We start from the raw sequence: 24754 nt of genomic DNA, 5'->3' as shown, positions 1-24754 counted from the left end.
TCTCTCTCTCTCTCTCTCTCTCTCTCCTCTCTCTCTCTCTTTCTTTCTTTCTTTCTTTCTTTCTTTCTTTCTTTCTTTCTTTCTTTCTTCCATCTGTTTTTCTGAGCTGTTCATTAAAACAAAAAACAAGACAAAATGAACCACAAATACCCAGTCTTCTCAGACATTAAGTTATTTAAATTTTTTCTTATAAAGGACTGAATAAATGAAAGTACTTTTAAATGGCAAGCTTGTTTACCAGTCCAAGATTCCTATGTAAAGTCAGGTCTTTTATCAGGAAGAAGCTGAATCAGGGGAGGGTCACATGACCATAAACTTGGCTTCCAAGAATGACAACAGGTCCTGTAGACCAGGCTGCATAAATCTGCCTTGAACAATCACAGCAGCAGAGCCAATATCCAGACACACCCAGACACAGGACAGAAGTAGCCATCTGAGAACTCTATGCACTGGCTGAGATTGCCCTCGGTAGCACCTCACCCTGAGGAGGAATCCTACCCCTGCAGGAACCGGAGTTATCCGGCCACAGCTGCTTAGGCCTGCAGTAGACTATCTAGTTCCCAGAAGATAGGATGCTCTGGAACTTCAGGTGATTGAGCCTCGTCACCGCGCGTCTAGAGCTATTCACGGAAGACAGGTGGGAGCCCCACACCCCTCAGCACTCTAAGGCTCCTTCTCCCTCTTTGCAAGGCTTGCTAGCCTCTTGACCTTTGCTTGTTTGAGGTTTATGTTACCCGTGGGCTCCGGCAGCTGCAGAATGGAGGCTGGGACACGGCCACGGCTGGCAGAGAGAAGCTGGGAAGTTCATTCCCAGCACTAACTAAAGACCTATTGATCTTTGACCCCTGCCCCTCCCAAGAGCCTTGGCCCTCTTCCCGCCTCCTTTCTTCCTTGTGGGCCTCTCCCTCCATTCTCTGTCCCCTCATTTCCCTCTATTCTCTTGCCTAGACTGGCAGTTTCTCCCAGCTCCTTGCACAGTCAGATCTCTCCATGCTGTCTTCAAGCCCTGCCTCCTGTACATCTCCCAACCCTAGCACAGACAACCCAGACAAGAAGGTCCACTGGGCTTCTGAGAAGAGAAGGAGGGCATCATCCACAGACTCAGACTCAAAGACTCACTTGGACATTTCTAAGTTGCCCAGGTCCCGGAGACCCAGCCGGCTGACGGTGAAGTATGACCGGGGTCATCTGCAGCGCTGGCTGGAGATGGAGCAGTGGATAGATGCTCAGATCCAGGAACTCTTCCAGGTGGGTAGCTTGAGGGGGCTGTTGGAGACTATGGATGGATCTGGGCTTGGGTCCCGAGGTTCCGAGAGCTTCCTTAGAGACTTCCAGAAGGGCTGGGGGCTGCTCTGAAGTGCTGTCATGGAGCATGCGTCTTCAGACGGAAGAAGAGTCTCGCCCTCCTCTGTAACCACTTTGTGCTATGGAAAACGCCTGATTTCATTTCTAGAAATTTCCTAGACTCAGTTTCTGAGCTATATAACGGGGCTACCCATGCCTGATATATCTCTTTGCTGAGACTTTCTCAGATTTACGTGACAGCTGAAGAGTGAATGCTTGACCAGGCTTCGTTGCTTTATGTCTCCTCAATGTACATTCATGCATAAAGCCACATTGTCCAATACTGTCCCTACCAGTACCGCGGCTTTTAGTTTTAAATGAATTAAGATGAGATAAAATTCAACATTTAGATCCCAAGTCACATAGGAATGCTTAAAGTGCTGATGGTCTCGTGAACCATATTGTCAGCACAGATGTGGCCCAGCCCCACTATCTCAGGATGGGCAGAGCTGGACAGTGAGAACAGCCAAGGGACACTGACACAGTGACCTCCACTGGCTTGGACTGTGTGGCTCCGGCTGCCTTTCCTCAACCTCAACCCCAGGAAGGATGGATCTTGGCCCTGGTCATGGGGCAAAGTAGTAAGTAGTTCTCACGTAGACTCTGTCAACTCTGATCCCAGAGTAGGAACAACTGCTCCATCAGGAATAAGGTTTTGACTTCTTTACAATGTCTTAGCCACAATGCAAAGCCTGGACATGCATTATTTGATTTTACCTTCCCCCAAGCTCCAGTGGGTAGCTGTTGTCTTACAGCTGAGAGTTGAGACTCAGGGCTGCAGATGCAGCTCAATGGGTAGAATGTTTGTGTCCTGTGCCTGTCTAGTGCACACATGGCTGGTCTGCCGAAACATCCTTAGCGTGCTTGTAGAGGGTAGAGAGATGCTTCGGAGCTGGGAGCTAGAGAAGTAAGCTTTCTTGGACCCTGTCTACTCTGGTTTTGCAGGGCACCTCCAGCCACCCCCACTTTACTACTTCCAGCTCCTCCCCACTGGCTAAGTTTCGGTTTCAAAGGGTTTCATGTGCCCTTGAACAAAAAGTCTCATATTTCAGACATCTCAGGGCAAGTCCTGCCAAGCAACCGAGAAAGGCAGCAGCCAAAGAACCCACTTTACAAGGCGAGGATGGGGGAGGGAGGCTATATCATAATGTGCCCATAATACTGGGAAACAAGGCATGTGGGAGGACTGCTCCCAGGCAATGACTGGCATAAAACACCTGCCCTGTTGTTTCCATGGCAACTGTCCAAAGGTGCCAGCAGGAATCGACTAAGTGCCCAGGAAGCTCCAGGTGGCTGGGCATCTTGACAGAGGTACAGCAACTCCCAGCATACCCAGCTTCTGTTCTGTCTTCCCAGTGCCCCTCCATGGCCTATCCTGCCCACCTTGACGCGTACAGGGATGTGCCTCTTATTTAATGATACTCAGCCTTCCTTCCTCAGAGGACCGATGTCCCCGTGGGTGTGTAGCCTAGCCTGGAGTCTGTGAGAAATGAAATCTGGGGATACACATAATCTGGGGCTCCTGCAACTTCTGTTCTCTAGAAGTAGCCCAAAGATTTGGCTTAGTCAGTTGTACATTTAAGGAGACCTCTCATTAACAACAGGCTCCATACACTACTTCTTTTTTTTTTTTTTTTTTTTTTTTTGGTTTTTCGAGACAGGGTTTCTCTGTATAGCCCTGGCTGTCCTGGAACTCACTCTGTAGACCAGGCTGGCCTCGAACTCAGAAATCAGCCTGCCTCTGCCTCCCGAGTGCTGGGATTAAAGGCATGCGCCACCAAGCCCGGCTCCATACACTACTTCTATCCCCACCCCCCTTTTTAACTTCTCATCTGGCCCCTGAAAGGGTTTGTCCACACTCTCTTCTGACTTTTCCCACTCCCATACCACTCAGTCCCCTGATATCTACCAAGAGCTCTATCTACCTCTGCTTGCTAAGTGCTGCACTAAAGCTAATGTGCATAGCAGCAGGGGACACCATGGACCAAGAGTCAACTTCCTATAATTCCATAATTCTGGATTTTCCTGGTAATGGCTGGAACACACTCCTGTTGAGGCAGTGACATTTTAAAACAATAACTTTTTAAAAATATGTGGCTGTCAGACCTGGTGGCACAGGCCTGTAAACCGGCTACTGAGGAGACTGAGGCAGGAACATTGCAGGTTCAAGACTAGCTTGGGCGATTTATTGAGACTCTATCTTGAAATAAAAATACACCAAAGAATTGGGAATATAGCACAAACTATGTAAGTAAATCGAAAGTATTGTTGGGTCCACTGAGATGATGCAGCAGGTGAAGGCAGTTGCCACACAGCCTGAGAGCATGAGTTTGCTCCCTTGTACCCATATAAAGGTAGATAGAGAAAACCAACTCCACAATGTTGTCCTCTGACCATGGCACTTCCCCATCACACAATAACAATAATAATAATTTTTTTAAAAAGTATTGTTGGGGGCTGGAGAAATGGCTCAGCGGTTAAAAGCACTGACTGCTCTTCCAAAGGTCCTGAGTTCAAATCCCAGCAACCACATGATGGCTCACAACCATCCGTAATGAGATCTGATGCCCTCTTCTAGGGTGTCTGAAGACAGCTACAGTGTACTCACATATAATAAATAAATCTAGAAAAAGAAAAAAAAGTATTGTTGGACATGGTGGGGCATGCCTTTATTCTTAGCAATCAAGAAGCAGACACAGGCAGAGAGATTTTTGTGAGTTTGAGATCAGTATTTTCTATATAGTAACACCCTGCCTCAAACAACAGCAACAACACTCCAAGTATTGTCGATGAAGTATACAGTTAGCACATCTGGGCTCTTCTCCATTGCTAGTCTCCATGGTCTAAGGAAGGGGTTCAAATCAAGCCCAGGCTGGCTCTGTTACATGTAACAGTGTCACAGGCTTATCACACTTGTTCATCTCAGTGCGGCTGTGTTGTCTTCCATTTCTTTTCTTTTTTTTTTTTTTAAAGATTTATTTATTTATTTATTATATGTAAGTACACTGTAGCTGTCTTAAGCCACTCCAGAAGAAGTTACGGATGGTTGTGAGCCACCATGTGGTTACTGGGATTTGAACTCCGGACCTTCGGAAGAGCAGTCGGGTGCTCTTACCCACTGAGCCATCTCACCAGCCCCTTCCATTTCTTTAAAACCTACTTTTAATAAGGGTTCTTCTGCCAGGTGGTGGTGGCGCACACCTTTAATCCCAGCACTCGGGAGGCAGAGGCAGGCTGAGTTCGAGGCCAGACTGCTCTACAGAGTGAGTTCCAGGACGATTAAAACCCTGTCTTGAAAAGCCATAATAATAATAATAATAATAATAATAATAATAATAATAATAATAATGGTTCTTAAATGCTTTAGCCTCTCTTCTAGCCCACCACCCATAAGAGGTAGTGGAAAAGAAGAGTTATTAGGATATGGGAGAAGTGTTTAGAAATAACTTTTTGTAGCTAATCCAATCTGTGTTGTCAGGATATATACCAGCAGTCCAGTTCAGTACTGTCAGAATAGCAAACATGAATCAACAGTGGTTGCATGATCCAGCAGAAATAGTCAGGCTTCAGCCAAATTGGCACAAGTCAGCAGGAGCCACCAGGACCAGTAGGGACGCCAGGAGTTTTCTGATGTGCTTCTCAGTGAAGTGAAGATCAGTGAAGACATGGGACCAACAATACATTGTAAAACTAGCTATGCAAGCCCCCATCACTGTCCACTGGGTCCTATTTATGCTCCCTCCAGACATCACATGTCCTCTCGTAGGTCTTGCCTACCATGTGAGTTAGCAAAGTTGTTTGAATTAGCAAAACTCCATGTGAGTCTGCTTCAGTTGACATCTCTCTGCCAATTGGCCCAGGTCTGAGGAAGCTGCACGAACCCACCAGAACACCACCAGAAGTTTTTTGGTGCATTTCTTTCTATGAAGTCATGACATAGAATGACCATTAAGGAATGGCAAGTCATACCAATACCATCCAGCATCATCTACCGTCCATTGGGCCTTCCTAACATCATGCATCCTTTTACAAGTTTGCTTTAGCAAAACAACCTTTTGCCTGTGTCTGCTTCAGCAAAACGTCCCTTCATGTGTCTGCCTTAGCAAAGCATCTCACCTGTGTCCCCTCAGGAAAACACTCTTTCTTGTGTCTGTCCCAGCAAAACACCATCGGACACAACTGACTTTCCAAAGAAACTAAGTTTCCATTTCAGGGCTGTTTTTCTCTGGGAATTCACAACATATGTGAGGGGCTGAGGGTGGAGCTCAGTGACAGGGCATGTGCTTGGCATGTGCAAGACCTTGGCACTAGGGATGAAAGGATTGGAAAGAAAGAATATTGGGACTGTGATACACTCCTCTTTTATCAACATTTTACTGTAGCGTCAATCATGTTCAACATATATTGAATACATACATGGGATAGTAATGGTTTCAGGGTCAGGAGTCTTTTATAAAAGCAAACATAAACTTTAAAAAATTGTGTATGTGTGTATGCACATGATAGATATATATGTGGGAGTTCTTGCCACAGTGTGGAGAGGAGACAACTTGGTGAGGTTGATTTTTTCCTTCCATTTTTTAAAAATTTTATTTATTTTATGTATATGAGTACACCATTGCTCTCTTCAGACACACCAGAAGAGGGCATCAGATCCCATTACAGATGGTCGTGAGCCACCATGTGGTTGCTGGGAATTTAACTCAGGACCTCTGGAAAAGCAGTCAGTGCTCTTAACCACTGAGCCATCTCTCTAGTCGCCTCTCCTTCCATTTTTGTGTAGATCCCAGGGCTCAAACTCAGGTTGTCCGGTCTGTGCAGCAAACACTCCAGCCACTCAGCCACCTCAGTGGCCCCCAAATCCTAACCTTTATAATGATGTATTTAGTTTTGAGACAGGATCTTGCTTTATGGCCTAAGATAGCCTTGAAACCAAGACTTCAGAGTAGCTGGCATCACAGGCAGGTATCACGTGCCCTGGCTCTTCCCCTGCCCTCTGAGATTCTGATCCCCAAGTGTTAGGTGATGGATGATAGGCAGGCCAAGGATCTGTTCTACCTCCTACTCTGTGGCCACACCCTGGGCTGATCTCAAACTATTTTTCTGCAGAACTAAATATGCTGTTAATCCCATCAGGTAAAGCTTTTATTTAAGATAAGATCACTTCTGGGGGCTTTCCATGCTTCTTTTATTTTATTCTTGGTGTTTTGAAATAGTCTTGCTGTGTAGCCCTGGTTGGCCTAGAATTCACTTTGTAGCTCAGGTTAGCCTCAAACTTTCAGCAAAGTTCCTGCTTCTGCTTCCTGGGTGCTGGGATTATAGGCTTGTGCCACCACACATTTTTATAGGTTTTATTGATTTTTTATTATTATTATTACTATTACTATGAAAGGTACTAAAGATTAAACTCAGGACCTCATGTATAAGAGGCAAAACAAGACCTTTACCACTAGGTTCCATCCATTTAATCCATTTGTCTGCTTGTCTGTTTATCTGGGCTTTGTTATTGTTATGTTGGTTTGTTGTTTGTTTGTTTGTTTTGAGATAGGATCTAATTTAGCCAAAACTGGCTTCAAACTCAGTATGGAACTGAGAATGGCCTTGAACTCCTAACCCTTTGAAAGGAATTGAATTCAAGAAAAGCAAAGAACTTATAGTCAAAAGTATAACATGAGACAAGTAGGGCATTATTAGGAACTTGAAGACCTGAGGCCTGACAGGCCCTGAAGGCCTAGCTGAAGATTTTACAATAACAAGTCCAGGCATGTCCAGGAGAGCCGCTTGTTTGGACATTCCTGAGGATGGGTGGGCCCAAGGATAGACATAAACACAGGAACTGTTTTGGGTTATTTTTTTGATTGACTCATTGGCCATCTGGCGGCCTGGGTCTCACTGACCCTCCTTGGAATTGTTGATGCTACAACCTGCATGTATTATTCTACTGACTTGTNATCAAGCCAATTGTGTGAAGCTGTGCCAAGTTCCCCCCAAATCCCCCAACCCTCTCCCTATAACTCCCTATAAAAACCCCTAGCTTTTGAGTCTCAGGGTCGATGCCTCTANCTCTTGCGTGGGGTATGCATCGGCCCGGGGCCCCACCATTAAACTGCCTCATGCTTTTACAACAAGAAAGCCTCTCTTGTTTTTTGGGATAACCTGACTCCCCTGGCCTGGGTCCAACACCTTCAAGCTCCATCCCCAACTTGGGGATAAACCCAGAGCCTGTGCATGTTAGGCAAGCACTCTACCACCTCAGCTGCATTCCTGGCCACCCCTTTGCCAGCCTTTTACTCTTGATTTTGAGATAGGGGATTACTAAATTGTCCAGGTGGGCTTTGAATTCCTGATTCCCCTGCCTCAGCCTTTGAGTGCTAACGTTCCAAGAGTATACCACAGGCCTAGACTTCATTTGGATTTCTTATCTTCTATTTTTCTTGTTTCCCTACCTAGAAACTCCATCATATCTAACATTTCTGAGAATTTTGGTGTGTGTGTGTGTGTGTGTGTGTGTGTGTGTGTGTGTGTGTGTATGTGTGAGATATTGGAAATCAAGCAAAGCTCGGGGCTTCTCTCCCATGCTTTTCAAGTTCTCCATCACAGAATTATATCCAACATGATTGGGTTCTGGACACTGTGAATTGAATGTTTTAGCTGGATATGTTTTAAGATTTATCTTTTATTTTTGGTCGTGTCCATGTCTATGTGTGGGTGTGTACATGAGTACTGGGGGCCCTTACAAGCCAGAGGCATCAACTCCCCAGAGCTACATTTACAGGCTGCTCTGAGCTGCCTAGTGTGGTCTTAGTGTCTGCGTCATCAACCCAGCCAAGGTAGCCACAATAAACAAACAAACAAACAAACAAACAAAAAACCCACCAAAAAACCAGAAATTAAAAAAAAAAAACCCAACAACTTTGTTCTAGGGGTTCAGGATTCTTGAGGTTTGTTTTATTTGGTGGTATTACTTGTGGACCTGAGACTTTTATCTAAGCTTTGTTGGAGTTAGTCCAAAGTTGCCTTTAATCCAGGGACTCATTGGCATCCAGTACAGAATGACATTTTTGAGGTCTCTATTGAGTTCCTGCATGAGCAACAATAAGTGTTCAGCTCATTGCTCAGATGTGATTTGTGTCCAGTCCTGGATCAGGTGTGAGAACAGCCCACCTCCATGCCTTCAGTGCCTCACAGTTAGTCCTGAAGGCCATCTTAGCCATCAGCCCAAACTCAAGAGTGTCTCCTCTGACGAATGCCCCAGTTCTTTTTCTGCTTAACGATCCTTCCCAGAAATCAGCCCAGTGACTTGTAGCTACCTCCACCTTCTCCAGGTCTGCTCTCTGTCGCATGGCTTCAGTGACATCACTTGGGTCTTCTGGCCTCTGGGGTGGGTCTTCAGTTGCTCCTGGGAAGGAATCTCTTGTTTCTGTTCTTTCTTGGTTCACAGCCCCAAGGTCCTTATTGTCCAATGTCTAGAAATATTGTTCACTTCTTTTTTTTTTAATTATTTTTTATATGTATGAATGTTTCTATCTGGCACCTGAAGAAGTCAGATGATGTTGTTGGATCTCCTGGTAGTGGAGTCACAAACAGTTGTGAGCCACCATGTGCATGTTGGGAATTGATCCCAGATCCATTAGAAGAGCAACTACTGCTCAAATCCACTGAGCCATCTCTCCAGCACCTGTTCTGTTCTTGAAACAGAGTCTTCTTCCATTTTTTTTCCCCCCGAGACAGGGTTTCTCTGTGTAGTCCTGGCTGTCCTGGAACTCACTCTGTAGACCAGGCTGGCCTCGAACTCAGAAATCCGCCTGCCTCTGCCTCCCAAGTGCTGGGATTAGAGACATGTGCCACCACTGCCCAGCCCAGAGTCTCCTGTAGCCCAAACTGGCCTGGAAGGAATGATGTAGCTCAGGCTGGCTTCCTGTTTTAGCCAAAATATTGAGATAACAGGTATGTACAGCCATGCCTCACATTTTATTCTATTATTAATTTGTTATTATTTATTATTGCTCTGTGTGTGTGTGTGCGCACATGCGTGCACATGTGCATGAGCGCTCATGTGCAGGCTATAGGTCAACTTCAGATGTCACTCCTCAGGAGCTGTCTACTCTTTTTTTTGTTTGTTTGTTTTTTTTTTGGTTTTTTGAGACAGGGTTTCTCTGTGTAGTCCTGACTGTCCTGGAACTCACTGTGTAGACCAGGCTGGTCTCAAACTCAGAAATCTGCCTGCCTTTGCCTCCCAAGTGCTGGGATTAAAGGCATGTGCCACCATGCCCGGCTTGTCTACTCTTTGTTAAATTACTTTTTGTGTGTGTAACTGGAGAGATGGCTGAGTTTGGGCTCACTTCTTGTTATTACAGAGGACCCAGGTTCAGTTCCCAGCACTTACATGGTTGCTTATAACCATTCATAACTCCAGTCCCAAGGGATGTGGCACATCTGACTGCCACAGACACCATGGTATACACACATACATGCAGGCAAAAAACACTTATACATATAAAAGAAAATGAACACATCTAAAACATTTGTTCCTATTTTATGTGTAGGATTGTTTTACCATCATTCATACTTATATACCTCAGGCGTGCAGTGTCCATGCTGAGAGAGTGGCAGATCCTGGAGTTATAGGGGCTTGTGGGCTGCCTGATGAGGATGCTGCAAGAACAGCGGGTGCCCCTAAACATTGAGACATTTTTCCAGTCCTGTCCACCCTTGTATGTTTGAGACAGGGTCTCTCCCTGGGACTGAGGGCTTGTTAGTTTGTAGGCAAGGCTAGCAGACCAGCAAGTCCGAGCGATACACTGAGCTCTGCCTCCGGCTCTGGGATTGCAGGCACTTGACACAGGCTACCTTTTGATGTGGTGCTGAGAATCAGCCTCAGGCCCTCATGCCGGTGTAGCAAGCACTTCAGATGTTATCTCTCCAGCCTTCTGCCTAGCTGCCCAGGCTAGTCTCAAACCTTCTATATAGCCTAGGATGACCTTGAATTTCTAATCTTCCTGCATTGACTCTGTTTGTTTGTTTGTTTTTCGAGATGGTTTCTCAGGGTTCCTGGATGTCCTGGAACTCACTCTGTAGAACAGGCTGGCCTGGAACTCAGAAATCTGCCTGCCTCTGCCTCCCAAGTGCTGGGATTAAAGGTGTGCACCACCACACCTGCTGTTTTTTTGTTTTCTAAAATTTATTATTGTGTCTGTTCATATATTTGTGATTTGTGTCAGAGTGTGTGCACGCATGTGTTATTATTCATATGTAGAGATCAAAGGACAACTTTCAGAGAATTCATTTTCTCCTCCCACTGTGGAATCTGGGGATCAACCAGAAGTAATCAGCCTGTGGCAAGTGCCTTTATCTGCTGAGCCCTCCCACCCCCGCCTTGACCCTAAGCATCAGGATTTGATGAAGTTGGTTTGTTTATTTGTTTACTTATTGTAGGCTTATATTTTTTCAAAACCTACTTTAATAAGGGTTCTTAAACGCTTCAACCTCCCTTATAGCCCACCAACCAAAGGTAGGGGAGGAAGATGGCTAATAGGACGGGGAGTGGGGCATAGACCTGGTTAGAAGTAGTTCTTGGGGAGATTCCAGTCTTTATTGTCAGCAGTCCGGTCCACTAGCAAAATATCAACAGGAATCAGCAGTAGCAGCTCAATCCAGAAGAAACCTTGAGGAGGCTTCACTGAAGCGACAAGAAGCAGCCAGAACACAACCAGAAGTTCTTTGGTGTGTTTCTCTCTACAGAGTTATGACAAACAAAGACCAGTGAAGAATGCAAGGCGAATCAATGCCATAGCATCATCCACTGTTGGGTCATACTTAGACTTTTCCCAAACATCCTGTGTCCTCTCAAGCATCTGCTCCAGCAAAACATCACACGACCATTCACCAAACAGCTTCCAGAAAAACACCAAGTGTCTGTTCTCAGCAAAACATCCTCTTATAAGATAGTTTCCAGAAGCTGGGAGGTGGTGGCACATGCCTTTAATCCCCAGCACTCGGGAGGCAGAGGCAGGCAGATTTCTGAGTTTGAGGCCAGCCTGGTCTATAGAGTGAGTTTCAGCACAGCCAGGGCTACACAGAGAAACCATGTCTCAAAAAAAAAAAAAAAAGATAGTTTCCAGAAAAACATCACATGACAAAACTGTGTCTCTAATGAAACCAGAAAGTCCCACTTCTTTCTTTCTTTTTATCTATCTATCTATCTATCTATCTATCTATCTATCTATCTATCTATCTATTTATCTATGTCTCTTTCCCAAGTGATGGGATTATAAGGGTATTCTGGTTTTATGCTGGTTCTGAGGCCTGAATCCAAGGCTTTGTGCATACTCTACAAGAACTCCACTGACAGAACTACCCAGTTATCTGGTTACTTCTTATGCTCCAGATTTAGAAATGGCTTCTTCCAGGAATTTTCCAGAGTCCTGGGTTGGTGAGCTTTCCTTCCCATGGGCTCCTGTGGTCATGTGTGAGCCTTCCTTCCCATGGGCTCCTGTGTTCTCTTATCAAGGCATCTGGCTGTTACCATCTATTGTAACTGCTCTGTCAGTTATCTGTAGGCTTTTCAAGGGCAGGATCGTATTGTCAGTCATATAGCTCTGGCTGGCCTGGTACTTACTCTATAGATCTGGCTGGTCTCAAACTCAAAGAGCTCTTCCTACCTCTGCCTCTGTGTACTGGGATTAAAGTCATGTGCCACTACGTCCAGCTAATTCACGCACCTTTTAAAGTGTACAAAGCCACGCTGTTCTGTATCTCTCTCTCTCTCTCTCTCTTTTTTTTTTTTTTTTTGGTTTTTCGAGACAGGGTTTCTCTGTATAGCCCTGGCTGTCCTGGAACTCACTTTGTAGACCACGCTGGCCTCGAACTCAGAAATCCGCCTGCTTCTGCCTCCTGAGTGCTGGGATTAAAGGCATGCGCCACCACGCCCGGCTTATCTCATGGGTTTAAGCAAAGGTTTCCACAACCTGACTTTAGAATACTTTATTCCCTTGGTCCCAGTGTATTAATAGTCACCCCACATTCCCTTCCATGAGGTTCCAGTCCTAGGCAAGAACAGATCTACTTCGTCTCTGTGGATCAACTTATACTGTATATTTCATATACAAGGCTTTGTTGTTAAAACTGGTCTTTCTACATGCCAGGCCAGCTAGCCTTGAATTCACAGATGTCCACCTGCCTCTGCTTCCTGAGTGATGGATTAGAGTTATCACCACACCCTGAAAACATCTTATTATTTTGTGTGTATAGGTGTTTTAACTGCATGCATATCTGTTCTCCAAATGTGAGTACTCAAAGACTCCAGAAAAAAGGAACAGGAAGCAGGAGAATGGGAGTTGTAAACAGTTGTGAGCCTCCATGGGGTGCTGTGAATGTAATTCAGGTCCTCTGGGAGAGCAGCAAAGGGCTCTGATCTGCTGAGCCATCTCAAGGCATTCCCCCTCCTTTTCCCACTATGGCGCTTAGGTTGGTTTGAAACTCATGATCCTCTGTCCTTAGCCTAGACACTGAGAGTACAGGAACATGTATACTCTTTTGGTATAACTTTTTTTTTTTTTTTTCGAGACAGGGTTTCTCTGTATAGCCCTGGCTGTCCTGGAACTCACTTTGTAGACCAGTCTGGCCTTGAACTCAGAAATCTGCCTGCCTCTGCCTACTGAGTGCTGGGTTTGAATAAAGGCTTGCTCCACCACACCCAGCTTGGTATAACTCTTAACACTTTGCATGGGATATAGTAGGTACCTAGTAAACCTTTATCAATAGGAAAATCAATGGTCCTTGTGAGTTAGCTGAAGGGGGAATCAGTATGAAGATCAGCAGATGAAGGAAGAGATGGGTGAGTCCTGTCAGTAACTGCCGATCTAGCACCAGGTGCTCAGATGTCTGTCACTGTCAACTAGGGTCAAGAAGAGTCTTCTGAGCCCGAGATTGATCTGGAAGCTCTCATGGACTTGTCAACAGAAGATCAAAGGACTCAGCTGGAGGTAGGAGGGGAAGCTGGGCTTGGAGCCTAGGGAGGGTTCTTGGGAGACTGGTGGGGGCTTGTGGGGAAATACATGGTTCAGTTCAACTTTGTCTCTTTTCCTCAGGCCATCCTCCAAGACTGCCCAGGCAACAGAGAGGTAAGGCACATTCTGTAACTGCATTAGGAGGAAGACTTACAGGGAAGGCTATGAGAAATAGAGAGGAGCCTTTGAGAGGAATGCTTGGCCCTTGATCATTCTTTCCATTTCTTGCTCTGGGGACAGTGGGAAGACAGATTAAGGAGGACAGCATTGTGACTGTGATTTCCTGCCTTGATCTCAGCATTCTCTCTCCCTCAGCCTTTTATCTCTGAGCTACTCAGTCAACTCAAGAGACTTCGGAGACTCAGCAGGCCTTCGAAATAATCCTGAGGGACCATCTTCTGAAGCCTCAGCATTGCCAGGATTCACACCCCTGACCTGGATACTGGCTGAATGGTCTTGGATGCTGACAAGGGCTGCAGAAGACAAAGAGAGACACTTGAATAGCCCACACTTGCATATGCAGTCTCAGCTGGCTCTCAGTTGGGCTCTCTGGGAGTCAGCTGTAGTTTTGTGTAATGCTTTCCTTAGCAGCCAAGATAAACCTTTAGAAGCCCAGAATAAGGGAGTGTGGCGCATATCTAAACTGAGGATGGGAGACGGGAAGTAATATCTTGGAAGACCAATGTCCTAAGTCACATGGTTCTATCCACATCGTGAACCCATGCATCCATCATCCACCCACCATCATCTCCCATCTCCATGCCAACAGGTGTTGGGAATGCAAAGACAGAGAACATAGCTTGGATTTGAAGAGATTGGAATAGTGAGGCCTAGAGGCCATGTTAGTAAAGCACACAGTATCCTGGTGTCACCAACAAGGAGGGCCTAACTGGCAGAGACAAGTTTAGAATTCTGCCAAAGAGCCAACAGGAAGCACCTCACTGGGTCTCACAGGAGCATCTAGGGAGGCTGATTCCTCCTCCACAGTGTAGCAGGCTTCCTTGGATAGCACTCTCTTCTTGGATTAGCTCCTGTGCAGGACAGGAAGGAAAGAAACAGAGGATATGCAGAGAAGTGAAAGGGATTGTGAGAGACTGAGCCAGATGGCTGAAGATAGACATTGTTGGGCCTTTGAGGTACACTAGTTGGGACAGGAGCCAGGTCTGTGAGTAGAGGAAGCCGGATATATATGCACTGTTCCTACACTCATTAATAAGTACTAGACAGATAGGAATCCAACACAGAAGGGTCTTCTGGTTAAGTTGAGCCTTGCTGAGTACAAAACGCAATTCCCTAAGGTGAATATTCATGCTTATTTGGAATGAGGCCACCAGGAGCTGTGACTGTCCTTGCTGGGAGCTTACAGAACAGCTCAAGCTTTTTATGAATCCCACAGGAGTCTGTTCTTAACCTACTGCGTTCTTAGCACCTCTCACACACCCCGAGCTCAGGGGCCATGAGGTTCTAGATATAGATGGTGTTGGGCACCTGCAGGTTTAGGTCTATGGTACAGCACACACTAAGTTTGTATGAGGATGTGGTTTCAATCCCAAGTAGTGCCAGTAACAAACACATAATTGAAAGGTTCTGGAATGAGGGATGTAACATCCTTCTGTAGCATGTGCAAGGCCCTGGGTTCAATTCCCAGGACAGAAAAAACATCTGGGGCCAATGACTCAACACATTTTATTAGATCCACTTTAGCCAGGATTAGGCCCTTCAGGCATCACTCTTAGCTTCAGTCTGGTGTCTTCATCTGTCTCTGTTTGAGGCCAGCCTCTTAGGGGAGGGCCGTGACTCCTCCTCTCACCCGGACCCTCTCAGAGTCATTGTTTCTTCCTTCCAGGGACTGGGAAGCTCACAAAAGGGTGTGTTTGCCATCAGTAGAGCAGGGTCTTCTGCCCCCCTGGATGCCCTGAGACTTGGCCCAGGAGTCTTCCCAGCCTGCTGGTTGCCTGTGGCACTGACACCTCAGGAGATCATTAGGTTACCCTCAGTGTTCTTGGCAAGGCCGTCGGGGGTGGTAGGGAGAAGTCTGATGTTCTTTAAGATCAAAGTTATCATGGCCCTCCCTGCAGAACAAAGGGGTGAATGTCAGACAACTTGGCAGTCCTCAAGCCAAGAACATTCTCCTCTCAGAACACTCTCCCAGCACCCACCGGAAGCACCGGGCACAGTAGAGGTCTCCATCACAGCCAGCACAGCGCAGAGTAGCATCCTCATTGCAGATACAGCACCAGGGGAGTTCTTCCTCCTCGGCCTGTGGCCCCTGAAGCAGATTGGGACTTAGGAAGAGAGGAATGGGGACCATAGAGATGGAGCCTTGAGGCAGGTGGCAGGCTGTCTATGGGAAGTGTGGGGATGGAAGCCTGAGTGAGGTCATCTTGCTCACCTCCGTCTCTGCCTTGCAGGGTTGGGCCCGGGATCCTGGAGCTGGTTTCTCAGGGATGTTAAAGCCACTTGCCTCATCCAGGGCAGCTTCTTCAGTGAGCTGTGAACAGGGAGGGAGAGAACTACTTCCTGCTCTAGGCACAGGTTGCCCTCCCATCATTTGTTTGTTTTGTGGCCTTGGCTTCTCAGCTCTTCACTGTAGCTGATCTGCCATCTGTTACCACCTTGGGGGTTCTCCTCACCTCAGTTTCTTTCCCTAATACTAGGTAAGAGAAAAAGGATATGGGGGGGAGGAGAGGCAGGGAGATAGATAGACAGACAGACAGACCGACCAACTGACTGACTGACCAACCGACATACCTGGATCTAATTTATTGCCTTTTGTTTCTTCTTTGATCATGGGTACTACAAACCACAAAACTGCAGAAACTATCTGCAGGTGGCAAAACTATACTTCTGGTAGAGCACAAGGGAAATCATGGTCAGCTGGTGAGGACAGTCCAAAGTAGCCCCACATCCCACACGTGGGATTAAAAGAAAAACTCATTCTTATTTACGTGTTTTTAAAAGAAACCAAAAGTACAGAATTCTCACTACACTTCACCCTTTACTGCCTTCCTGCCTATGACTGCATATTTCCTATGTCAAGACACCAGGAAGAACAGGACCCCAGCTAGAAGAAGTGCTAAGGAATGACCGCTCATGTGGCCCTGGTGCACAGGCCTGGCATGAGACCAGACGGCTGGTACAACACGGAGCAAGGAGGCAGAGGCAGCCCAGGGTGACTGGGCAGCTAACAGGGCTACCTGCTGCATGACTCTCTGGATGGCTGTCTCTTCATCCTCATCACTGTCTGGGAGGTGATAGTCCTGGAGGGTCACTGGAATGAGGGACAGGAACACAAGAAGTGAGACAACAGATTTCACCAAATCTTTCCTCTTGCCTTCTGAACTGTTGGTTCCTGGGGCCACTAGGTTCAGAGCTGAGAACCAAGCTGCTTGCCTCTCTACCCCAGCTCTGCAAGGCTGGACCATCGGCCCTGAGAGCAGAGGGCAGAATGAGAAGCATTAGCACCAGAGGGGACTGAAGGTTCCACTGCCCCAATATGGCTGCCTCCGAGTCCTCATTCTCTGCTCCCCCATTATACATCACAGCTCAGCATAGCACATGGCATATCCTCTGGTACAGGGACCCTTTATCTGCTTTAGCACTGTCAGGGAAAATACAGTCTGTGGTGGCAGTAGGTGTTGGCCAGGGGGCTTGAATAAGGATGCTGGCTAGAGCCTTTACCTCTGCTGGGGTCCTGTCCCTTCAGTACAGCCAATCTTTTGGCAAGAGCCAGGATCCGTTCCTGCCTGGTGTTCTCCTCCTGTAGCTCAACTGCTGCCTCAGCCAGCAGCTTGTTCTTCTCTTCCTCCAGAGACTGGCTGGCCTGGCCCTGGGAATTTGAGTGCTGGCTTCTTGCAGCTCCCTTGTTGAGGTCATTCTGGAGGGAGGCTGCTGGCAGGGGTGATGTAGTTAGGAAGGCAGAAGAATTCCAAGATCTCATCCTGGAAGCCACTTCTCAACTAGGTTTAACCATACATTTTCGTTTTCATTGCTCAGTACTAGGCTTTTATTCATTGGTGTATTTACTTTTGGTTTATTCAAGGCAAGGTTTCTCTGTGTAGTCCTGGCCTACCTGTAACTCACTTTGCAGACCAGGTTGGTCTTGAACTGAGATCTGCCCACCTCTGCCTCCCAAGCGTGGGTCCCAAGTGCCGGGACTGAAGGTGCACACTTCCACGTCTACTCATTTATTTTAAAGATAGGGGTTTGCTCTAAGTCCAGGCTGACCTGGAGCACTTTCTTTCTTTTTTTTAATTCTTCTCTCATATATTACATCCTGACTTCAGCTTCCCCCTCCCTCCCCGCCTGCCAATCTCTCTGCCTCAACTTCATTTTCTTTCAGTCCCATACCAGTTTCCCCTTCCACCTCCCCTCAGAAAAGAGAAGCCCTCCCAGGGACACCAGCCATCCACAGCAAGGGAGGAGGCAACCTTGTAGTGGGGGAAGGGTCTCACAAGCAGGCAAGAGTCAGAGACAGCCCTGATCCCAGCGTTAGGAGTCCTCCACCAACAGCACGCTACTCAGCCATGGCATATATGCAGAGGACCTAGGTCAGACCTCTACGGGATCCCACGAGTCCCGATCAGTCCTTTCTGTGGGTCTTGTACTTCTGGGGTGTCCCTGACTTCTCTAGTTCGTCAGATCCTTCCTCCCCTTCCTTTGCAGCACTCTCTGAGCTGCTCCTCATGTTTGTCTGGAGTAGTCTGCATCTATTCCCACAGGAGCTGGATGAAGTCTCTCTGGACACTCTGATGATGATTTTGCAGGAGTGACAAACTGTAGGTCAAAGGTTTTGTGGCTGGGGTGGTGCCCCTATCCCTCCATTTGATGGCCTGGAACTCATGATCTTCCTGCCTTTACCTCACAATTCTGTGACTGCAGAGTACCTTGGAAAACTAGTAATTTTAGTTGTGTCTTTCAAAGACATCAACCTTGGGAGTGACAGTTTTGGAATTTTGCTTCCTTTGGAAAACAGAAATATCATAAGGATATGTTTTTGTTTTAATCCCTTTGTTTGGAATATGGGGCTGCTTCAGATTTTCCACAGCCACTGACTATGATTTGCCTTGTGCTGTACCAGGGGTGTGATTTTGCAGCTGCAGCATGTTTCTGTGAGTGTGTGACATTTGGAATTCTGGGGACTTTTCAGACAGTATATAAATGTTACAGCCCTGAGAGGCTGTTGGTGGGTTTTTGGTTATTGCGGATTTCTGTTTACTATGTAGTAAACGGAAGAGAAGAAACAAGAAACAGAGAAGAAACAAGAAGACAGAATTAGATATTCTGAAGGCAAAGAGCAATCTTGTCCCCAAGGAGTTTAACACCCTATACAACAGGAAGTTGGCCACCTGTAATGTCGCTGTTTTTCAACCCGACTTTATTCAGGGATTCTTTCCTTTCGTCCCTATCCTTTTTTCTCTATCATCTAGTGTTGGAAGTTTAAAGGGTGGGAGAAAAAGGGCTGAGAGAAGAGAAGCACCTACAATGTAGCAATTCAGCTATACACCTCCATATACTGAGTTGGGTGGCTATCCTAGGGCTTGAGGATCAGAATGTGAGGGGCTAAGGTTTAGCTAGACTGTCTTTCAGGGCTGGAATTAGCATTTTCTGGGAACAACAGGAAGAGGTCATAACAGTAACAGCCAAGTTAGATAACGGGCAGGAAGACATTTGATAGTAATCCGTACATCAGATGAGTGAGGTTATCCACAGAGACTCTCTGTAGTAGTTTATCCATCTTAGTTCCACTGATACATTTAAGGGCATATTTTCTTTTCAGGTGGGGAGCTGGCAACTGCACGGTAGGGTGTCCAGCAGTATCCCCATCTTCCACCCACCAGAATCCAGGAGGACCTGTGAACTGTGATGATGAAAATGTCTTTACCCAAATCCAAAGGTGTCTAAGGCTCAAAAGCATTCCTAGTTGGAACTACTGTAGATTTTATTACCACTGTCCAAGAATCTTCTATGATGTCAGAACCCTGCATAGTACATCCTAGATCTACTGTCCATGATGTGACCCATGAGCTCACGTGGGTAGTGAACAGTGGAAATGTGGCTGGTGCGAGGAGGCAACGGATCCTAACTTTTCCCTGAAGCCTCGTCCTCACTGTCAGTGCAGTCAGTCACTGCAGAGAGTACTCACGAAGTACTTATGAGCCAGGCACAGTCCCAAGCATTTACTGTATTGATTCATTTAGTCCTCATGACCGCTCCCAGGACATAGGTTTTAGTACAATAGCTTAAGTTTACTGATGAGAAAGACTCAGGTGAGGTAACTCACGTATGTGGTGGAAGTGAAATTCACCATCTGATTCTAGAGCCAGTGCAAGAGGCCCATGCTGGCTCTTTGGAGCTAGCACTCAGTAAACTGAAGGTGTTGACTCTTCTCTGACTTACATTCACCTCCCAAAAGGGTGGGCAGAAGAGGCAGGACATGACTTGGGAGAAGCCAAGGGGGCAAGTTACCTGAGGCTCTTGGTTGGCAGTTTTCATCAATAGCCACCTCAGCTGTCAACTGTGTTAGCAGATCCTGCATCTGCTGGGCCTGGGTCCTGGTATCTGGTGCCTGGTATGCCTGTGCGGAGGAGGGAAGCTCAGTGGGGAAAGGGCTGCAGGGAAGGCCACACCAAGCGTGCAGAAGAAGTCTGAGTCAGGGGTGGATGCTGAAGAGTTTTCAAAGCCCAAGGAAAGGGATGAATTCAAGTCCACATAGGTGAGTCGGTCTGACAGCTCCCAACAGGACTGAGTATCCACTCTGTTGATGCACTCAGTCCTGCTGCTTGGCCTTTGTTCTTTAGCTTAGGAGCAGGCTTAAGGCTCAGGAGGTAGGGGTGGGAGGCTTTACCAGTCCCTGCAAAGCATAGGATCATACATGTATCTGGGCTTGTGAAGGGCGCTTGCCCTAGGAAATCCTTTTCTCCTAAGCCATCACACTCACCGGTCTCGCGGTGTGAGGAGGTGGGACTCTGCCCTGCAAGGCTGCAAGCCGATCCTCCATCTCCTGCGTGGATGGAATGGAGCCCTGGACTTCATCCTTCAGTGCGGCTAGCCGTGCCTCTATCTCCGCTTGTGAGGGTACTGACTCTGCAGTTGGTAGGGAGAGGATTTGTAAGGGCCAGAGGAAGCTCAGACCTCACTTCTGGTATGTGCCTCTTAAAGGTCCCCTGGCCACTCCCACTCACTGGGCTTGTTTTCCTGACGAAGCCTTGCTAGGCGCTCAGCGATGGCTTGGTCTTTGTGGGTCAGGCCTTGGCTCTGGGAAGTGCTGGGCTTCTTCTTGGCTTCCAAGGCTGCCACACGCCTGGGTGAATATGAGGTAGAGACCCTTAAGGTTAATGAAAAGACTGATGGCACCCACTCAAATCAATCTGGGCTTCTGCAGGCCATCTTCTGTGGTCTTTATTCATGTGTTACCACAGCCCAACCCAGATGACCAGCAGGAGGGTCTTTGCCTGACAGGGAAAGAGCTCCCAAATGCCTTTTCTGATAACTGGTTAATGAGCGGCTTTCAGGATCCAAGAGGGAAGCCAGGAGCCTAGAGGTGGGCATTCTCTCTGTCCTGTACCCATTTGCTCTGGAGACTGGAAGGAGAGACGTGGTCGTGGTGTCCTTGTCCTTTCCCAGCCCCACTTGTCTTCTTCTCAGTACTTACTTCTTATAGTTCTGAGGTGGCGACCACTTGGAGGCAGTGTCAGAAGACCCTCTAAGAGAGAGGACATCAGAGGACAATGGTGTCAGAAGTCCTGCCCTCCTCCCCATTGGTAATTTCTACCCCAAATACTTCCCAGGCAGATCTCTGGCCAGGGCGCACAAGGCCACAAGGCCTGACCAGATACTTATTATCATGTCTGTCTGAATCCTTGTCCGAGCCCATCTCTCACCTGGTCAGGATTGTGTGGCACTGCTTGCAGACTTTCTGTTGTGTGTTGCCAGCCCGGGGTACCAGAGCGCTGAAGCTAAGACAGCCATTACAGAAGGCTCGGCCACAATTCTTACAGCCATACTACAAGAAACATGAAGCAGGAGGAAGCATGTCTCACCCGGCCCCGATGGCTCTTCTCTGAGACCCTCTAAGCACTCACAGAAAGAGGGAATTGAAGTTGTGACCAGATTTTGAAGGAAGGAGGAAGAGTGGTGTCCCTAGGGTTCTGGCCGAGATGGGGTCAGCAGTTCCTTGGTTTCCAGAGTCTTGTTCAAATTAGTTAAAACTTCAGGCAAAATTCACATGCTTTCTACCATTTTCAATTTCTTACCATGGGGGTGTAGTGCAAAGACAAACAAGGCCCTGTGTGTTAGGTCACTGGCTCGTCAACAAAAAGAATCAGAGTTGGGTGCAGATCCCGTGCTTCCTCTGCTCTGGCAGAGATGGTGGGAGGCTCGCCTCAGGATAGGGTTGTAACAATAGCTTCAATTATTAAGTACTTAGTGTGTGCCAGGCACTAAGCCTGCACCTTAAAATTCATCATCTGATATAACCATCATCACTTACATAGGTCATCATATTTGATCCTGATGCCCACCAGTATTATCTCTATTTTAACAGGGGCCAGAGTAATTACATGATTGTTCAATTAGACCATTCTTTGAATAAGACAGGGCAGCTGAAATTTGAACTCCGACTCCAAAATTGATATGTAAGAGCTCCAGTCCTACAAACCATGAATTCGTCCATTTACTCCCCATTAGCCCCCTTGCAGCTTACAAGGAGAGTGTGGTTGAGAAGAAGGCTTTTTCATTGTGCCCTGGGGAGAAGAGGAAGTATAGTCATCTATCCTGGGTAAGGGCAAGCTGTGGATGGGGCAGGTTTCAGAACAGAGAGCATCGGGTATGCATGGGATGACGTTAAAGACAGAGATGGAGAGAAGGGGAGTGCATAGAATGTAGGTGGAGATTAAAAAAAGAAAAAACTGTAGCTTTTGGAAACTTTACAATTTCTAGGGTACTTTCAGCTCCAGCACCTCACCAAAGCCACTTTAAATTTTCTTAATTTACATTATTTCTTTGTGAGTGTATGTGTGCAGGCATGTGCATATCATGGCATGTGTGTGGAGATTAGAGAATAACTTTCAGTTCTCTCCTTCCACCATGTGGGTCCTGGGGGTCGAACTAAGGTCATCGGGGTTAGCAGCAAGGGCTTTTACTCAGAGCCACCTCACTGAACCTCATCAGACCATCATCTTAGCCCGGAAACGGGTGGGCATCCGCCCCACTTTACAGAAATGTTAACTGGGTTACTTCATCAAAACCACGCAACTGAAAAGAAGCCGTCAAACAGTCTTTAGCCTGCAAGTCCCTTCCCTTCGCCCCGCGTCCTCCCTTGGCCCTTCGGCTCTCTGGGAGTACACTCGCCTCCTTCTTGAAGAGGGTGAACTTGGCAGCACAGCCGTAGCACCTGCTCTCCATAGCAGTTGTCGGTGCTGCAGAATTGGTAGGATAGCCTCTCACCAGCGCAGCGCAGGCCTCTCAGACCCTCAGGTTGTGCAGCCCAGTCCCACACGCCCATCGGCGCTGTCCAGAGGCGGCCCAGCGCGGGGAAATCTGACTCTGCCTTCACCAAGGCGGGGCGGCGGCGGAGTGCGGCATGCTGGGAGTCGTAGTTCATTCTCCGCTGAGCGCTCCTCCGCAGCCAGTCAGACGTGAATCGGAAGGAATCATCCCAGGAGGCTTAGCGCGCTCTCGGGCCGACTCGGAGCGAGTAACCCCCCCCCCACGCGCACGCTCAGATTCCTGGGAGTTGTAGTATCAATTCAAGTTTCGCCTAGCACCATGGCGGTGACCAAAGAGCTCTTACAAATGGATCTGTACGCGCTGCTAGGCATTGAGGAGAAGGCGGCAGACAAAGAGGTGAGAACTTGATAGGCAAAGCAGTTCTTTGGTCCTCGCGCCTGGCGCGCGCCTGGCTCCGGCTTTCTATGCTCCGCCCTATCCTGGACCCGGAGCGAGGGACGGCCAATGACTAAAAAGGGGGCCTCCGGGCACTTCCTGAAAGACTTGAGGACCGCGTTAGGGAGGGAGGCATTGAGGACTCTGAACTGTGTGACCGTGCTGTCCCTTCTGCCACACTGTTTGGAGGCCGGTTGAACCTGATAGCCAGGCCTGCTTTTTTGCGCCTGCGCAGCATCAATTTGTATGCTGAACGTTTTACCTGTCTGTCTGGAGGTGTTCGTTTTAGTCTGTTTTAACTTCAGGGGGATCCTGGGAAGAAAAGTCTCTAGGCTCTTCACTACCTCCTCAGCCCCTCTTCGTTTTCTGGGTTTGACGTTGAGGCCTAGAACCTAGAGACCTCGGTTTTCTTTTCCTCTTTTTAAGTATCAGATGTTCCACTGTTGTCAGTACGTGCTGCTTAGCGGGTTAAACAAGAGGATCAGAAGGTTAAAGCAGGTGGCGTGGGGTTCCACTTGTCTCAAGTGCTGGTTAAGGAGCCTGGGGTGAGACAGATCGAGATGTACTTAAGGTTTCTGTTATTTACTCTTAGATTGTGGTGGCAATTGTGACAGTATACGCAGGGGAGTTCATTGGATAGAAATTAATGCCCACCGGGCTGGGCATAGTGATACAAGCCTGTAATGCACTTGGGCGCTGGAGGGAGGAGAATCAGGAATTTAAGGTCAACTTCAGCTTCTTGTGGAGTTTAAGGTCAGCTGTCTTAAGGGGTGGGGGGAGAGGGAAAATAAGAAAGAGATCTTTTTTTTTTTTTTTTTTTAAGAAAGAGATCTTATCAATGCTCTTTATACTTCTGGACTGCGAGTCCAATGGTTGTGTCAGACAGAGTGCTCTGGGGCAGAAACTCAGGGTGACTGGATTCTTCAGGAAAGTTGTGGTCATCCTGCTCAAAAAGCTTCCTGAAGCTTTGGCTAAAGTAAAAAATGGATGTAGGAATAAATACCCTTAAATCACGGGGTTTCTCTGTGCAGCCCTGGCTGTCCTGGAACTCACTCTGTAGACCAGGCTGGCCTCAAACTCAGAAATCCTCCTGCCTCTACTTCCCAAGTGCTGGGATTAAAGACGTGCGCCACCACTGCCCGGCCCTCTCTCTCTATATTGAGGCAAGGTTGATGTAGCCCTGGCTGTCTTGGAACTTTCTATGTAGCTCAGGCTTGTTTTTTGAACTCAACAGTGATAAATCTGCCTCCCAAATGTTAGGATGCCCCGTGCCCTGCTTTTGGGATCCAGGCTTTTTACCTGAATGCTTAGGATCCAAATTCAGATCCTCTTGCTTACAGGACAGGCACATTACAGACTGGGGCCAGCTCTCCAACCCCAAATCATAATCCTCACCGCCACCACCACCTGCTACTCCTTCTTCCTCCTTCTCCTCCCCCTCCTCCTTCTCCACCTCCTCCTCCTCTTTCTTTTTTTTTTTTTTTTTTTTTTTAAGAAGTTTAGCCAGGAGTAATTAG

The 24754-nt window shown here is 47.4% G+C and overlaps 3 protein-coding genes across 4 annotated transcripts in view; 2 read left to right on the top strand and 1 right to left on the bottom strand.

Annotated features, from left to right (window-relative positions):
* The first annotated feature begins 924 nt into the window (after window positions 1-924).
* On the top strand, window positions 925-13970 carry Ppp1r14d (protein phosphatase 1 regulatory inhibitor subunit 14D). The gene is made up of 4 exons (XM_021194920.1): window positions 925-1248; window positions 13245-13328; window positions 13434-13466; window positions 13668-13970. Exons 1-4 carry the CDS (start codon window positions 991-993, stop codon window positions 13731-13733), a joined length of 441 nt encoding a protein of 146 aa, XP_021050579.1. The 5' UTR covers window positions 925-990; the 3' UTR covers window positions 13734-13970.
* A 1049-nt stretch (window positions 13971-15019) lies between these two features.
* Zfyve19 (zinc finger FYVE-type containing 19) lies at window positions 15020-23166 on the bottom strand. Of its 2 annotated transcripts, none has more exons than XM_021192987.1 (11): window positions 22704-23166; window positions 21236-21357; window positions 21007-21057; window positions 20537-20655; window positions 20293-20438; window positions 19821-19929; window positions 17034-17240; window positions 16550-16623; window positions 15745-15843; window positions 15512-15621; window positions 15020-15424 (listed from the first exon to the last, which is right to left on the bottom strand). In XM_021192987.1, the coding sequence occupies exons 1-11, from the start codon at window positions 22755-22757 to the stop codon at window positions 15346-15348; spliced, it is 1170 nt and encodes a 389-aa protein (XP_021048646.1). In that variant the 5' UTR covers window positions 22758-23166; the 3' UTR covers window positions 15020-15345. The 2 variants fall into 2 exon arrangements, with proteins under 2 accessions (XP_021048646.1, XP_029392512.1); XM_029536652.1 differs by having other exon boundaries at window positions 15027-15424; window positions 17034-17243; window positions 22704-22870.
* The window catches only part of Dnajc17 (DnaJ heat shock protein family (Hsp40) member C17), a 36256-nt gene continuing 34598 nt past the window's right edge, over window positions 23097-24754 (top strand). Inside the window, exon 1 of the mRNA XM_021192992.2 lies at window positions 23097-23198. Within this exon, the coding sequence (XP_021048651.1) occupies window positions 23121-23198 (78 nt within the window). The 5' untranslated portion in view covers window positions 23097-23120. The remainder of the gene's footprint in view (window positions 23199-24754) is intronic.

This window comes from Mus pahari, chromosome 3 (genome assembly GCF_900095145.1).
Source record: "Mus pahari chromosome 3, PAHARI_EIJ_v1.1, whole genome shotgun sequence".
Taxonomy (NCBI): Eukaryota; Metazoa; Chordata; class Mammalia; order Rodentia; family Muridae; genus Mus; species Mus pahari.
Note: the sequence above shows the minus strand (reverse complement) of the source record. Positions and strands in the feature narration are given on the sequence as shown.

Coding starts and splice junctions, on each gene's coding strand:
- Ppp1r14d (XM_021194920.1), top strand. CDS start 991: ATGCTGTCTTCAAGCCCTGCCTCCTGTACATCTCCCAACCCTAGCACA. Junction 13,329..13,433: donor ATCAAAGGACTCAGCTGGAG/GTAGGAGGGGAA, acceptor TCTTTTCCTCAG/GCCATCCTCCAAGACTGCCC. Junction 13,467..13,667: donor ACTGCCCAGGCAACAGAGAG/GTAAGGCACATT, acceptor TCTCTCCCTCAG/CCTTTTATCTCTGAGCTACT.
- Zfyve19 (XM_029536652.1), bottom strand. CDS start 22,757: ATGGAGAGCAGGTGCTACGGCTGTGCTGCCAAGTTCACCCTCTTCAAG. Junction 21,058..21,235: donor TGCCACACAATCCTGACCAG/GTGAGAGATGGG, acceptor CCTCTCTCTTAG/AGGGTCTTCTGACACTGCCT. Junction 20,656..21,006: donor CCACCTCAGAACTATAAGAA/GTAAGTACTGAG, acceptor ATATTCACCCAG/GCGTGTGGCAGCCTTGGAAG.